This window comes from Rhineura floridana, chromosome 15 (assembly GCF_030035675.1).
Source record: "Rhineura floridana isolate rRhiFlo1 chromosome 15, rRhiFlo1.hap2, whole genome shotgun sequence".
Classification (NCBI taxonomy): domain Eukaryota; kingdom Metazoa; phylum Chordata; class Lepidosauria; order Squamata; family Rhineuridae; genus Rhineura; species Rhineura floridana.
This window is the reverse complement of record NC_084494.1, coordinates 5,903,813-5,920,005: the sequence shown is the minus strand read 5'-3', so window position 1 is coordinate 5,920,005 and position 16,193 is coordinate 5,903,813. Positions and strand designations below refer to the sequence as shown.

Genomic DNA, 16,193 nt, shown 5'->3' with positions numbered 1-16,193 from the left:
TCTCCACGTCGCGCGTCACAAAGATAAGGGGGCGGGGCTTCTTGTTAAAAGCTAAGAAAGGCCGTTGGGGCTCGGATGGTGGGCGGAGTCTGTCTGTCCGAGCTGGGTCGGCTGGCAGAACTCTCAGGAGAATGGGACCCTTCATCGAGGAGGGTTCCTTCAGTTTGATTTGGCGCCATTGTGACACCAGAGGATGGATAGCTCTCTAGCCATGTGCAGAATACTTCACCCACACACACAGCGCTTTGTATTTTGATATTTTGAATGTTCGTTGTGAGCCACTTCGGGCACAGCATGCTGTAAAAAGGTGGCATATAAATTGATTGATCGAGTTTATTTATCTCAAGGAAGGAACCCGTTGAATAAACAAAATAGTCATAAACGACAAATTGTACTGATTCTCTTCCTCTCACCACCCCTCACAAACAGGCTTTTAAAAGAATAAGGCTGCAATCTAATACACACTTACATGGGAGTAAGTCCCATTGAACCCGATGGAGCTTACTTCTGAGTAGACATATTGGAGTGCAGCCTAGGTCACTATAAAGGCAAGGATGTCCCAGTTTGGGTGCCTGATCTTGCTTGTTTTTCTCTTCCCTTGTCCATTTTTTCACTTTTTATGTCATTTCTTCTCAAGTGTAAGCCTGAAATCTTTTTTTGTTAAACTTGGCTACAGCACTTTAAAATGTTTGGTCGGTGCTTTATGACATGGAAATGGACTGCCTTCAAGTCGATCCTGAGTTATGGCTACCCTATGAATAAGATTTTCATGGTAAGCAGTATTCAGAGGGGGTTTCCCATTGCCTCCCTCTGAGGCTTAGTGCCTGCTCAGCTTGCCACAGCTCCACAAGCCAGCCCTTCCTTGTCCGCAACTGCCAGCTGGAGGGCAACTGGCCTTCTTGGGAATATGCTGCTTGCCCACAGCTGCACAGGTGGCAGGGCATGTAACCCCTGAGCCACTCACTGTGGGGGTGATCTTTAGCTGGCCCTTGACACCCAGAAGACACGAGCGGGGATTTGAACTCACAGACTCTGGACTCCCAGCCAGGATGTCCTCCCCACTGTGCTATACCAGCTGTGATCAGTGCTTTATACATAATAATAAATCCATAATAGAAGTATGTACATGAGGATAGTGCAGGTTCTGAGATTATAGGAAGCTGTAGAGAATGGATGATTGGAGCTGGGAAGGTTTATTTTGTGTGTGTGGGAAAGAAGCAGAGTGGAGGATGGCTGGAAGAAAGGGAAGATGTGAGGTATTGTGAAAAGTTTTTGTAGTGGGGAACAGAACCGGGGTCATGAAAGGCAGGGTCTACCTATGTGGAGGGGCTGACTAGGGTTTGCCTTCCTTTTTAGCAATAACACAGTCAGGTTTGATTCAAAATACCTCATTTTCATGATTGAACTTCTGGGTATATGGAGGACAGCTAGCTTGCTGTTCCACTTCAGTAATTTGCCTATATTAATGGCACAGTACCCTTTTGCATTACAGTAAAATAGAGGGCAACTGAGCAGTTCTCATAGTACTTTGCGCTACCTGCAGCAGGGTTGTTGCGAGTCCAGACAGGCCTGGCACCAGAGGGTGGCCAGGTTGGGCCCTGGCTGAGGGCCACTGTGGCCCAGAGAGGCCCCTGAAGGTCACCTCCTTAGGGTTGGAGGGTGACACTTCCATTTCGTTATCTGCAGCAGCATCGGGTCCTGCAACTCAACACTGGCACAGATCGCAGAGCAGGAGCTACCAGCCATCCCCCCCATACAGGCAGCAGAGGCTTCAATAAGCCCACCTACCCACCCCACCTTCATCTTCCATCAGTGTGTATGCCATGCACGCTGCGAGCACATGCCTACCATCACCCAAGATGGCAGCAAGGGATTCGCTAAGAGCTTGGCACCACCGCCACCGTCTTGGTTGATGGCAGGGGTGCACACATCATGTACACGGATGAGAAGGGTTGGGGGTGTGTGCAGACAGGCTTATTAGCCCCGTGCTGCCTGTATTGGAAGGGGATGTTGGGCTATGGTGCTGCAGGCCCAGGGCAGCCTGGTGCCAATGGCTTAGACATGCCTGGCGCCAGCCTTGAAGACAAACAGAAAACAATGGTCTAATCCACACCCCGCGTGTGGATTAGCAAACTTGATGCAGAGGCTGAGAATTTTCTACAAGCCAAGAAAGGTTAGGGTTACTGAATTTATCTATTTCTTCCCACAACAAAAAGTCCCAAAGCAATTTAGGAGCATAAAACACAATGCTAAAAATCATTTCAAAAACATCCAGTAATTGGTGCTGCACAACTGCCCTGGAATACAAACATCTTTAATCAATGTTGTGGTGTCAGGCAAAGTAGAGCTTTCCCTAGACTGGGGGGTGGGGGTGGGGGCTGTTCTCTCATCACTACCCTCCAGCTGCAGAGAACCTCAGATGCTGATTTCAGAATTCAGGCAAGTTCATATGGGAAAGGCTGTACCTTCAGGTATATAAGCCGTATAAGGCTTTAGAGCACTTTTGAGTTGACCTGGAAACAAATTGGCATCCAGTGCAGTACGGCCAGAAACAGTGTTATACATTCATGCCTTGACCCAGCTAACAATCTCGCTGCGTTCTGCTCTAGCTATAGGTTCTAAACCACCTCCAAAGACGTCCAGCTCATTGCAGTAGCCTAACCTGTAAGTCAGCAGATCAGTTCCTTAAAAGACTTGCATACCAGGTGCTATAAGCCACTGTTGAAGCAGTGACACATCATTTTTAAAAAGTCACAGGGTTTTAAACTGCTAGGTGGGGAAGGCAGTTATGTACCACCATAAACCCCAATAGGTCAGGGCCAGAAAACATTTCCTGCAGGCCACACCTGAGTAAAGAACATGTAACTGAGCTGCCACTATCCGGCTGGAACCTGTTTGAGGGGTGAAGTCCCACTTCTTTTCATGTAATTGTGTTTTCGAATGTGGATTTAAATCCAGTTCGTTATGAGCCGCAATCTAACGCTCCTGCTAATCAACAATACTCTCAGCAAGTTACAGGCTATCAGGCTTATCAGAGGAGGGAAGAAATACAGAAGTGTATAGCTGCTATGGTTTGTTTTCAACATTGGGTATATGGCATACCAATTAAGGCAAAGAAATGAAAGTATGGATTTTAAAAATGATACCTATAGATTGGGGGCATGATGGGAAACAAAATACATTTGCTGCTGGTTTGCAACATGCAAGACGAGTTTTCCACATCTCCCTTTAAGGTTGCTGTATCTGGATGAACACTATCAGGCTGCGTGGGTTCACTCATACAAGCTCAGCAACTGAGTAAGCTTGCAGATACCACCCTCTCAATCCTTATAGGAGATCCGGTCGCACTTATTGATTGGTGGTATTCTGAGCACAGAGAAAGAGCTTCATCTGCCTATATATGTTTGTATTAAACAACAAAGGTGGAAGGAGCCACTTTCTCAAAGTTCAACTTCCAGCTGTTTTCAAAAAGCAGCCAATATTTACTGAGGTAGCAATTTGAGACCAAGGCAGAGTTGATATTAATCTAGTGTAAAACCAAGGTTTCCTGGATACGCTGCAGAGAGCCTTGGGGCTGTGTACTCCCTTCCATGTTTTGTTTTGCAAACCAGATGAGACCAGAAGCATTTGCTTCTATTTTTAAACACGCTAGGGTTCCCCATGACAGCTACACTCAAGGAACTGCACATGGCTTAAATTATAGTCATTGAGAACAAACTAGGATCCAAAAGCAGATACTTCCAATTTCCTCCTTTAGTGAATCTACAAGATTCATCACTGCTCATTCACATGGCAAGATATAATGGTTTTTGATTATGCCAGAGCCAGGCCCAAGTGTAACTAGTGAAGGGCCAGGTCTTGTACTGTATTGAAAATGAAGTGTCAGCCAAGGACTTTTGAAAGGCATGTGTGTGCTACTGAGCACTATCTTTCTAGTTGATAACAGCCTTATTTTTAGCAAAACAATTGCCTTGTGAATGTTGATGCTTGTAATGGCCACAGCTCACCACATCCTGGAAAAAAACCTGATGATTCTACAGCCCAATGGGCAATAGACTTTATATCACCACACTTGTACACTGCTCTTCATCTTATCACAGCATTCATGTTATCATGACAATCCTCATAGGTTAAAACAACAATTTTATCAGAGCCACTTGGCAATAGGAGCCAGTCGGGATCTCCCCAAGCTCAATCTATCCACCACATCACACTGGTTCTGTAACTAGTCTCCTAGTACTAGGGATCTTTCGGCCCTTGTTCCTAACAGCCAAAGCTTGGAGTTGGGGGGAAAATTGATGCTGATCATGTATTTTATTCCTAGGTTCCCAAAGATCTTGAGGTACAGCAAAACATATATGTCTGTTCCTGGACTGATTTTTGTTGGGCATATTGGAACATATACAGCTATTTATCTAAAGCAAGGTGGGGAATGTTTTTGGCTCCAAGGCCAGATCCTTATCAGGATTAGCCTCACAGGCCAAATTTAATAGCTGTGTGGGGTGCCCTGGACCAAGCAGGGTATCAGCTAATGCTCAGGGGTACAATCCTCCTTTGTGCAAAGCTTCCAACGCTCCTGACAACCAGCGGGCTATCAGGCACTTTGGAAGCCGTGCAAGGGGGCTTCGCAGGCACTGCAAATTGGCAGTGCCTGCAAAGCCTCTTCTGACTAAGCCCTGCCCCACAGCTGATGTCATATATAATATCAGGTGTAGGGTGGATGGGCAAGGTTTGCCCTAAAAGGCCTGACAGGCCAAATGGGAACTCTGGCAGACCAAGTCTGGTCCACAGGTGAGAGGTTTCCCCACTCCTGGTCTAAAGAAAGTTTGGAAAGTTTATTTTTCTAAAGCAGCAAACACAAACCCTCTGGTCTAGTCACAGGGCTGCCCTCAGATACTTCTCCTATCACCAAAGCTAGTGGTTGTAACAAATTCACTGAGAACCAGGGAGAAGACTTATACAGTAAGAACTTTATTGCACTGTGTACCAAGTGCTGAACCAGAAATGTTGTGCCTGTTGAGCCCCAGTCACAACAAAGGTCTAGCATTTCTACTCTATGACAGAATGTGCAACCCAGTGTGCTTAACCGCCCCACCTCCTCAGTTCTGTTATGGTAGCAATACAAGCTAATATACTGTAATACATTGATGTGAAACTAAAAAGGGGAGAAACAAAACTATACATAGGAAAAACAAAAGAGATCCACTTGTTCTACAAGTTTCAGGCTGGTCTTTATTAGGCTACAACATCTTAGATGTAGCTGGTTTTTTCTAGCAAAAAACCCTTACACATTTTGTAGAAATCAGACTAGTTACAAGGACAATTTGTGCCTTTATGTGTACATGGGGGCAAATGGGACGGAAAGGGAGGAGGAAAGAACAACAATCTGCTATTTTCTGCTTTTTCAACCTAGACTCATTTATCCAGGTAAGCATTCTTTTTAACACACGATACTATGAACACTTGCATACTTTAAATAAAATGCCAAAGCCCCTCCAATATATACCATATTTTAGATGAAAGACGGCATTTGTGGCCAACAGTTTCACAGACTTCAATCTATTAAGCCACCCACAACTAGACTGATTGGCATAGTACCATCACAATTGGCTTTATGTCTGTATAGAGCGAATGTGATCTGCTTTCAACACTCAAAATATTTAATAGGCGATCAGACACAACCCAGAATTGGTACCCTGTTTAGGAGGGCTGTAAAGGCCTTGTCTATACCCACTGAAAGAGCGGCTGGCAGGGACTTAGTCGAATTTTTAAGTAGCCAAACAAGTGTTTAAAAAAGCCAAGTTAGAAGGAAGGGACATGGCTTCTGTTGGCACTGCAATTGTGGACCCAGCCTAGCCAAAGCAGTTTTATAGAGGTCACCTGAAGCTGGCTAACCCACAAGCAATGCCCTTCTGTCCTTCCCAACCAAAATTCAGCACACATTCCCCATACATTATACCCTGAAGACAGCATATGCTCATGAGGAGGCGTGGAGCTGGCAAGTCTTCCTTAAGAACTTGGTGAAAAGTCAGAAACAAGGCAATCAGTGGTTAAGATAAACTATACATGAGGCCAGTCTGGAAAAATACCCACAGGCATTGAATACCCAAGATCAAGAGATACCAATGGGCACCAAAGCCCTATTTGAACCACACTTCATTCAAGTTTATTCCTTTCAGAGAGGCAAATATCATCCAGACAAGAAGGAACCTTTCCATCCAGACTTTGATAGAAGTTTTTTTTAACTACCTTAGTCAAACATGCATGCCAAGTCTCTTCCTATGCTCTGTCACTTTTTTTGCCCAAATTTCAGGAAGCTAACTTCCAACCCAAATTCTTTAGAGAAGTGCATCTGTAAGCAAATCATGAGCAACATTTCAGCACAGAGGACCCCATCTGGCATACCTGCCTTTAAGTAATTTGGACATCCATACAATCATAAAGGTTACAACTTATTTTAAGGGTTATGGAGCCCCAAGGTTTACAGAGTAGCCCCACCCTCATGTCAGATGACTGTTTACATGTAAACTGAATGATGACTGAAGATGCCACTCAGTTAAGAAAAGGACTTTCACCCAGTGTGGTTGGTGTAGCAACACCTCTCCCTAACTGCCAGGACATCCTGCAAACTCAAAATACATACAGCACTTTTTCTAAGAACACCCACTTGGGCTTAAGGCTGCCAACCACTCACAAACAGCTACACAGACACTCCTTCAATCCTGACTGCCATCTTTCACCAAAAGGAGAGTAACTATTAAAACCTAAAAATAAATTTGGGCCAGGACCTAAGTGAGGGATGCTGTCCTGCTTCAAGGCTATGGTTTCTGTACAGTCTGATACTCTGGTTTTCCTTGAGACATAAAATTGATTTTATTTATTTTTTTCTCCAAAAAGTTAAAAATGCAAAAGGCTCAAAGAAGGCTCGTCTCTTGGCAAATGCTCAGACTGCAATATGAGAAGACAATCCTTCACAAAATGTTTTGTTTTAATTTTATTTTTTATCACAATCATCATCATTGGGACAAAGGCAGAGGAGCACCCACTCTACTACGGTAAGGATGTCATTCAAATCCAGAATTACATTTCCAGGTTTCATAAGTCCAGAAAGACAGCCATGATAGCATCAAGACTTCACGGACGGCGTCCCCTTTACTGCACAATGCAGTGGCCGTTGGCATCTCTGAAGCGTAGTCGCATCTTCGGTCGGTATTTCTCAAGATAGAGCAGCTGTTTGGAATTGAAAGCTCCCCTTCTCTTCCTGAAACAGAAGCATATGCAAGGCATTAGGTCTCTGGCACAAACACTAAGAACATTTCTAAAACAGACTAGCTATTCCAGGCCTGCACAGCTGACACCGAGCTTCCTCTCCAGTACCTGTGCTCCATATCAAGGAAGGCAGAAGCCAAGAGAAAGAAAACCTCATGCATACTTGCAGAGGAAATTGGATCTATAGATTATCATTAGGACTGTAGGCTTTAATTGGTTTCACTGGTAAATCAACAATGGCTTTAAGTTGATTAGGACAGAGTTCTTAGATTACTGTCATTTTCTGTGCTGCTAAGGTAACAGAAAGAATCATAGAATCAGAGTTGGAAGGGGCCTTGTAGGCCATCGAGTCCAACCCCCTGCTCACAGCAGGAAATCCACAGCTAGAGCATCTCCCGCAGATAGCTGTCCAGCCTCTGCTTGAAGACATCCAGCGAAGGGGATCCTACCACCTCCCTAGGCAGTCAGTTCCATTGCCAAACCGCCCTTACTGTCAAGAAGTTCCTTCAAATGTCCAATCTGAATCTACGCTCCTGCAACTTAAAACCATTAGACCTAGTCCTACTCTCTGGGGTAGCAGAGAACAAATCTGTACCCTCCTCTATGTGACAGCCCTTCAGGTACTTAAAGAGTGCAATCATGTCACCCCTCAGCCTTCTCTTCACCAGACTGAACATGCCAAGTTCCTTCAACCTTTCCTCATAAGACTTGTTCTCCATACCGGCTATCATCCTCGTCGCCCTCTTCTGAACCCGCTCTAACTTGTCTATATCTTTCTTAAAATGAGGCGCCCAGAACTGAACGCAGTATTCCAGATGAGGCCTGACTAATGCAGAATATAGTGGGACTATTACTTCCCTCGACCTGGAAACTATAGCTCTGTTTATGCAGCCCAAAACCGCGTTTGCCTTTTTTGCCGCAGCATCACACTGCTGGGTCATGTTCAACTTGCGATCCACTATAATTCCAAGGTCCTTCTCACACGCACTACTGCTAAGCCGGGTATTTCCCATCCTGTACCCGTGCATTTTGTTTTTGTGGCCTAAATGCAGAATCCTGCATTTGTCTTTATTGAATGTCATTTTATTAATTTCAGCCCAATTTTCTAGTCTATCCAGGTCCCTTTGGATTTTATTCCTGTCTTCCATTGTGTTAGCTATCCCTCCCAGTTTCGTATCATCCGCAAACTTCATAAGGCTTCCCTCCACCCCGTCATCTAAGAGTTCCAAACCACACAGGACAAGCTCCATCTGCAACTCCTCCTCATGCTAGTGTCAGTCTTTGGAAAACTGGGTTAGATGTAGGCGTGGAAGTCTACACATTTCCTTGCTGCTCACAACTGCTTTTGTCATTCTGATGAGATTCCATCCTGCACCCGTTGACCTTATGCTGAGCCTTGAAAAGCATTCAAAAGCATATGTCTTGCTGCCTTGCAAGCCTTTCCAAAATTCAGAATTTTCAGCAGGGATGGGGAGCCTGTGGCCCTCCTTACGTTGTGGGACTCCCAACTCCCATCAGCTCTAGCCAGCATGGCCAATGGCTAGGGATGATGCAAGCTAGAATTGAGAGGTTCCCCATTTCTGGCTTACAGGGTCAAATTCAGGGCCTCCTTGCCCAGCTTGAAGCTTGGGGTGGAGTTGACTTGCCCCTGAAAGTATGATAGGATTCCAGGTCTCAGAATATCGTCAAGAGTAAGATCTTGTTCTGCTCCCTTGCTGAAGGGTAAGCAACAACCACATGTTTGTGGCCCCCATAGGGAGGAATTGTAGTAGGGAGGAATTGTAGTATGGAGTCCTCTCGCGTTGCCCAGGCTTCTCATGCAACGCAGTGGTGTGGGAGTATGGTTCTGTTGTGGCTCCTATTCAACCAACCCAGCCTAAGTAGTCATAGCTAAATTCTAATTTGTGAGAGAAAAGAATCATATTGCTCATTTTTAACAGGTTTGGGGGCATTACTATAATAAGGAAAAAGTATTAAGGTTTTGCTTGTAATAACAAGTGCCTGTTAAATGGTAAATTCTCACTTTCTTCAAATCTCAAAGATGCACCTACAGTAAGGTTTACATAAAACACAGATTTAATCAAGTAATCATTAAAAGGCAATGATTAAAAATATTTAATCTGTTGGCAGCCCCAGTTACAACAAACGTTTTCCTTCTTCATCTTATGGATTGTGCTGATTATTTCATTCAAGGATAACACCTTTCCTTTCCTCCTGAGAAAGTTTAGAAAACACCCTGGGTGGCAACTTGTAAAGGGTCACACACCAGGACTAAGCTAGACACAGATGGGTTTGCTTCAGATCAGAGTTAGGTTTGCCTGTATTGCTACTAACCATTTTTGCTGCCCTTAGCTCTGGGATAAAAATGTATCTGTACCCCCATTTTATCCTCACACTTTGTGAAGTAGACTGGGTTGGGCGATCAGAATGGCCCGGATCCATGACTGAGCAAGGATTAGAATCTTAGTCTGCCTGACTCGTGACCTTTTCCTTAATCCACCGTTTTTCAAATTTGGGACCCCAGATTTCTTGGACTACAACTCCCATCATCCCCAGCCAGCTCAGGCACTGATCAAGGGATCATGAGAGGTGTAGTCTATCATCATCTCAGGACAAAAAGTTGAAGAACACTGCCTCGATCTATTATACCCCCAAGCAACTGAAACATAGGCAAGCAGCATAGGATTTGATTTAAGCCTCAACACTCTCCAAAACCTTTGTTCTTCTTGATTGTCTCTCACTTGCTTATTTTCTAGTGCAGGGAAAAGGTATACTAAGCAGCATTTCAAATTGGTGCAGGGCTTGAGTCCACAGTGAAAAAAGGTTCACGGATTGAGCCATGGGAGGCTACAACCCTTTTCAAGGAAGGCTCTCCCCAGCTACGTATGGCTCTTCTCTGGCCAGACTCTGCTGTTTAGTATGTTGAGCCAGTCCACTGACTGGGCACCAGACATAGACTAAAGATATTCAGATTCAAAACCTGCTCAGTTATGAAACTCACTATGTGATTTTGGGGCAGTCACATTGAGTCATGACAAATTCATCATTCATCAAGATGAGAACACACACGGTCAGCTTTGGGCTTATGTACTCTACTTCCTTCTCCTTTGTGCACAGGGGAAGGAGATTACTGAAGCTTCCGTTATTAAACCAGAAAGGTTCGATCTCCTGGTTTAACTAATTACAATTTGTACAAATTAAGTTTGCTATATTTGGACAAAATAGGAAGCTACAGCTTGTTCAAACACATAACATGGAACCTTAACTCTTTTCCCCTTGCAGGCAAAAGGGAAGGTGGGGGTTACACAAGCCCAAGGTTTAGCATTATGCCCGTTAGGTACTTTCAGCCCAGCCTGCCTCACAGGGTTGTTAGGATAAAGTGAGGTGGGGAGATCACATGTGCTGCTCAGGGCTCCTTGGAGGAGAGGTGGGGTAAGAATGTAATAGCCAGTAAGTAGACTGTATTAACATACCTGTCTCTACTCTGAGGTGCACTCATCAAACTACATAACATACGGATTGAAGAGTCTAATAAAGTGTTAAAATTCCTTTGGAAAGGCTGCCTTCCACTAGCTTAGCTGGGAACAGCAAATCACTGCCCAAGATCAGCAGACATATTCAGCAGTGTCAGCCAAGCTAGGCTACATTTATGTTTGATTCCTGAGGAATTGGTCAGCTTCCCATTAAAGCAAGAAAACAAGTCAGTCTTGCAGCTCTTTTTTGCTGGAGCTTGCTTGTTCTTAAGGGGATGTCATATGCTAGTGGCTCAAGTCACAAGCCTGGCTAATTCTATCTAATCACCACCCAGAAGGAGGGACTGGGCCTCAAACACTTGCATCTACCACGAGCTCAGCAATACTATGAGGAAGCAACAGCTGCTAACCAGCCTTGTGACAGAGTGTTACTCAATGCAGCAAATACTATAGAAAATGAGAAGAGGAGGGGAAACACATTAGAGGAACAACCCTCTTCACTTACTGCCTTATAAACTGCACGGCATCCTCATACTTCATTCCACATTCAATGAGGGCGAGGGCAACCAGAACTGGTGCTCTGGAAGGAGAAGAGAAATCAATACAGATTTAAACTAGGTCCAGTAAACCTCTCAAAACAACATCCAATTAGTGCAGCCATGGGCTCAAGATTGTTTCTGTCTCCCAGTTACAGAACTATATTGGCCGGCTTTGCCTAATGCTGCATGCAGCATGAAATCAATAGCTTTATGGCTGCCCGATATAGGACATCAACAGTGTTTGCATATTTTAGTTAAAAGGTTTAACTATAAATGAGACTGGATGGGGAATGCCTCTTACAGAATGGCACATGCTATCTGCAGTTTTTATAGGTACTTGATAAGAGGTTTTTTATAAAAAAAGAATTTCCAATTAATCAGGGTCATGTTTAGGGTCAAAAAGGTTTTGATAAACTGCTGCATTGACCAAATGTTACAGCCCTGCACAAGCTCAAGGAAGCTGGTACTCCAATCTCAGCCAATGCATTTCCTTACAATACTGACTATGTTCACAAATGCAAGGAATAATGGCAATTAAGATGGGAGTGCCAACAATCTGAAAAGACAGCCAGGTGAAGGCATTGGTCACTGGAGAAGTCAAGTCATCCAGAGCCACCACACACACCAGCCCCATGGCACTAAAGCAGGATACAATTTCTACTTCACGCATAAGCATACACTACAAGAGAAGGAACTACCTACTCATTTAGTACTTTGAAGTTGTCCTTATTGTGGACAGGTTGCATAAAGAATACCCAAGCCAAATGATTTCAAGTGTTTTCCCTTGTCAACTAGAGGGTCTATTCCTCTTCACAGTGTCAAACCCTTTAACTTAATTGCAGTGCTTTACGAGAAACAAGGAATTGGTGTTTGATAAGAACTATCCCTACTGAATCAGGAGTCTTGAAAAAACTCCTAGGGAGGACGATAACAGTGTCTGAAACTGATGGGCTGGTGTCCTAGCAGACAACCAAATGTGTGTCAATATACACAGGCATTGTTGTGCTACAGACCTCAACTCACAGGTTAAACTCCAAGAAACTGGAAATCCTGAAATCATCCCCTAAGCCCAGAGAGGTTTACCTTCCCAGCCCTGCAACACAGTGTACAGCAACGCAGCAGCCAGGCTCCTCGCGAAATTTTGTTTTCAAAAGATTGAGCCAGTCCTCCACAATCTCACTTGGAGGTGGTGCTCCATCATCGAATGGCCAGTCCTTTGGAAGAGGGAGACAGAACATGTTACTTCCTTGCAGTACTCGTGTCATCCCCATTATTTTCAGGCAGACATAACCAAGTCTGCCTAATCCACCCCATTTTCCTTTTTGTCTCCTACATTCGGCACTGCTTCCACTAAACAATTCTACCAGCAAACTTGATTTATGGGATTTCCATTGACTTTTTATGACTTGTGAACCACCCTGGAAGTTTTAATAGAGAGATATATAAAAGTGTTTTACAATAAATAAAGCAAAGTTGATGACTTATTACAGCACTTGGGGGGGTGCCAAGAGAAAAAAATATGCTCTCACTTTCTTCTGTGTACGATAGCAATACTCTGAAAACTATATCTGGGAGGGAGGATACCAGTTTTTTTATGGTGGGCTACTGGCCTGATCCAGTAGGCTCTTATGATCTGCATTTAATCCCAGCATTGATGCATGTTGTAATATTTATTATCATTTTAAATTATTATTTAATTAGCATAATTAGTGCGCACAGCACTTTTACAGAGTACAAGAGAACAGACCCCTGCCCCAAAGACCTTGCAATCTGAAATCTCAAACACAGAGAAGGGCAGGCAGGGATAAGCAGGGAAGCAATATGCAGTTATTTCTGTTGCATATGTTTAGGCTAAGTTACAGCATGATGCTGGAACTTAAGGAATTGTGCCAAAAAGCGTCAAGGGAAAGGTGAGTCTTGAGGAGGGATTCAATGCTCATGATGTTGCCTGTGCGTTCTAGGAGGCACTGCCAAGCAATATAGAGCAGTAAGAGGAAAGGGTGGCATTTTTCGAGGGATTTGAGATTACCTTCATGTGGCTCAGGGTGATGGATGTGGAGCAACTGAAGGGATATACAAGCAGAGAAATGGGGAGGGCAAGGCCACAGAGGGCTTCAAAGGTAAGGGCAAGAAGTTAGTGCTGCGTCTTGGGGCAGACAGGAAGGCAGCATAGGGATTTAGGGAAGGACAGCATGCGATCTGAATGACAAGAGGAATGAAGTTTCCACCAGAGTGCTGGGCAGATGTGAGTAAAAAAAAGAATGGAAGAGCAGAGAGGCGAGTCTGAGTGAGCAACGACAAGGGCCCAAACTGAAGCTTTTGCCTAGAGGACAAGAAACGAAGGGCCATATTTTTGCAATACTGCAAAGGGAAGAGCACCACAGCTTTACTGCAGACATCTGAGAGTATTGGAAAAGCTGAGAGCAATGCCGTCAGGAGTCTAGACCAAGAGGCTAGACTCCGAGCAGGGTCACCCAAGGTGGAATGGTCAAAGCTGAGACACCACACTAAGATGCATCCAGACTCAGAGGAAGGTAATGAGAAACCACCTCCGAATACCTCTTATCACGAAAACCCTATGAATAGAGTATAAGGCCAAACAAGAGATGGGTTGATTCCATAAAGGGAGCCACAGACCTGAACTTACAAGATCTGAACAGGGTGGTTCACGACAGATGCTATTGGAGGTCACCAATTCATAAGATCGCCGTAAGTCGTGATCGACTTGAAGGCACATAACAACCTGCCTTAAGCAAAATATATCAGGAAGACAGTTAATCTTTCAAGCAAACTGTATAAGCAGGTAAATTAAGCTAATTAGCTGGAAGGTTGAAACCGTTAACCTGATTTGGTGGAAACCTCATCTTCTGATTTAACTGCCGCATGAACTGGAGGAGGAAAGTTGAACAGACATCTCTAGAAGCTCTAATAATTAGTTCAGTTCCATTGTTTTTGCCATAACAAATTATTTAATATTTTACTGGTGCAACAGAGTAGTCATAGTTTGAGTAACAAAATTGAAAGGTAACAAATAATCTTTTCAACTGGCAGATTAATTTGTAAATGCTCTTCAGGCATGATTTGCTAATCAGCACTTTTAAGAAGTAGTTTATATTTTTGTACAGTTGACAGCATAAAGCAACCTGGGCTAAAGTTCTCTATAGTGATTTATGGCCCAGCTGTGATGCAGCCAAGGGTCTCTCACATCGAAACCCAAACTCCTGCTGTTATCTACACCCACATCCCACTGGTCCATATAACAAATTATCAAGGGGTTAAACTTGCATACTGCCATAGTGACCTCAGATCTATTTGGCCTGCTGGTTTTTGTAGTCCAAGCCAGTATGGTGTAGTGGTTAGAGAAAGGATGGAGAATGGCCTTAGTGTACTAGTAGAGCATCTGCTCTTCATGCAGAAGGTTTCAGGTTCTCTCCCCAGAATCTCTGAGTAGGATTGGGAATGCCACTTTTGAAACCCTGGAGAGCCACTACTAGTCAGTGAAGACAGTAATGAGCTAGAAGGGCTAATGGGCATAGGGAAACTTCCTATTCCCTCCAGATATTGCTTTACTGCAACTCCTATCACCCTTAACTGCTGATGATGCTGGCTGGGACTGATGTGAGCTGGAGTCCAACATCTGGAGGGTCATAGCTCAATGGTATAGCATCTGCCTTGTATGCAGAAGGTCCCAGGTTTAATCCCCGGCATCTCCAGATAGGGGTGGGAGAGACCCCGGAACTGAAACCCTGGAGAGCTGCCGGTGGTCACTGTAGACAATATTTATTTATTTATTTATTTTATTCGATTTATATACCGCCCACAGCCCGAAGGCTCTCAGGGCGGTGCACAACATAGGATAAAATACAAAAGAATCACAAAAACAGTAAAGCATACATATTAAACAATTAAACAACCTAATATGCATTAAAAGCTAAAAAGATAGATTAAAATGCCTGGGAGAATAAAAAGGTTTTAACCTGGCGCTGAAAAGATAAAAGTGTAGGCGCCAGGCGCACCTCATCAAAGAGACTGTTCCATAATTCGGGGGCAACCACTGAAAAGGACCTAGATCTTGTTACGACCCTCCGAGCTTCTCTGTGGGTCGGAACTCGGAGGAGGGCCTGTATTAATGTATATATGGTAAGTGCTGTTTGTATAGAAGATATGTGGTAAGTGGAATGAAAGAGGAGGGGGGAGTAAATGAGCAGTAGAATGCTGGATGATTGGATGAGTGTTAGAATGGCTGAGAGTATAAATGGAAGGATGACAGTTGAATCTGGGTGGACGTGAGTGGGTTGTTTTGGTGGAGTTTGGAGGTGGGTGTGAGTTGGTGTATGTCAGGAGAGTGTGGAGAAAGGGAGGTGGAGTTCGGATTAGTAATAAGTCAAATATCACAGTAATAGATAAAACCATAAGCTTGTAGATCATTATCAAAGTTATCTTGTTATTAATGTTATTTAATAAATACTATTTTGGTTTACCGAAGGCCTGATCCTTGGCTGGGGTTTCACAGACCAGAAGGGGGGGTAAGGTAATAACCAAGGCTGAAGGGAAACAGTAACAAATGGTGGCAGCGGTGAAGAGAAGATAACATTATAAGTATCCAGAGCAACCCCGAGTTATGAGTTATCTGCATTGATACAAGGGGGTTGGGAACAGCATAGGCACGCAGTCACGAATGTAACCGGATAGAGAGACTCAGGCAAGGTCTCTGGGAACATTGGTTGTAGAACGTGACTGGTGGTGCTGCCTAGCAGGGGGATCTATTGAGATCTGTGCTAGAGCGGAGAGAGAAACCATAAAAAAAAGGACAGTCCGGACTGGTGGAGTCCCTGGTGGTGCCTAGTGAAAGGCATTAGCCACAAGCAGGTAGGAACCTGACAGGGAGAGCCAAGGAAGGGCGTCACAGGTT

General features: G+C 44.2%; 1 protein-coding gene across 4 annotated transcripts in view; it reads right to left on the bottom strand.

Annotated features, from left to right (window-relative positions):
• Positions 1–5,206: 5,206 nt before the first annotated feature.
• PTP4A2 (protein tyrosine phosphatase 4A2) overlaps positions 5,207–16,193 on the bottom strand; it is a 37,959-nt gene continuing 26,972 nt past the window's right edge. For all 4 annotated transcript variants that reach the window (XM_061596153.1, XM_061596151.1, XM_061596152.1 and 1 more), the window contains 3 exons: positions 12,365–12,495; positions 11,248–11,322; positions 5,207–7,261 (listed from right to left, as the gene is read on the bottom strand). In XM_061596153.1, the coding sequence (XP_061452137.1) occupies positions 7,153–7,261; positions 11,248–11,322; positions 12,365–12,495 (315 nt within the window). In that variant the 3' untranslated portion in view covers positions 5,207–7,152. The remainder of the gene's footprint in view (positions 7,262–11,247; positions 11,323–12,364; positions 12,496–16,193) is intronic.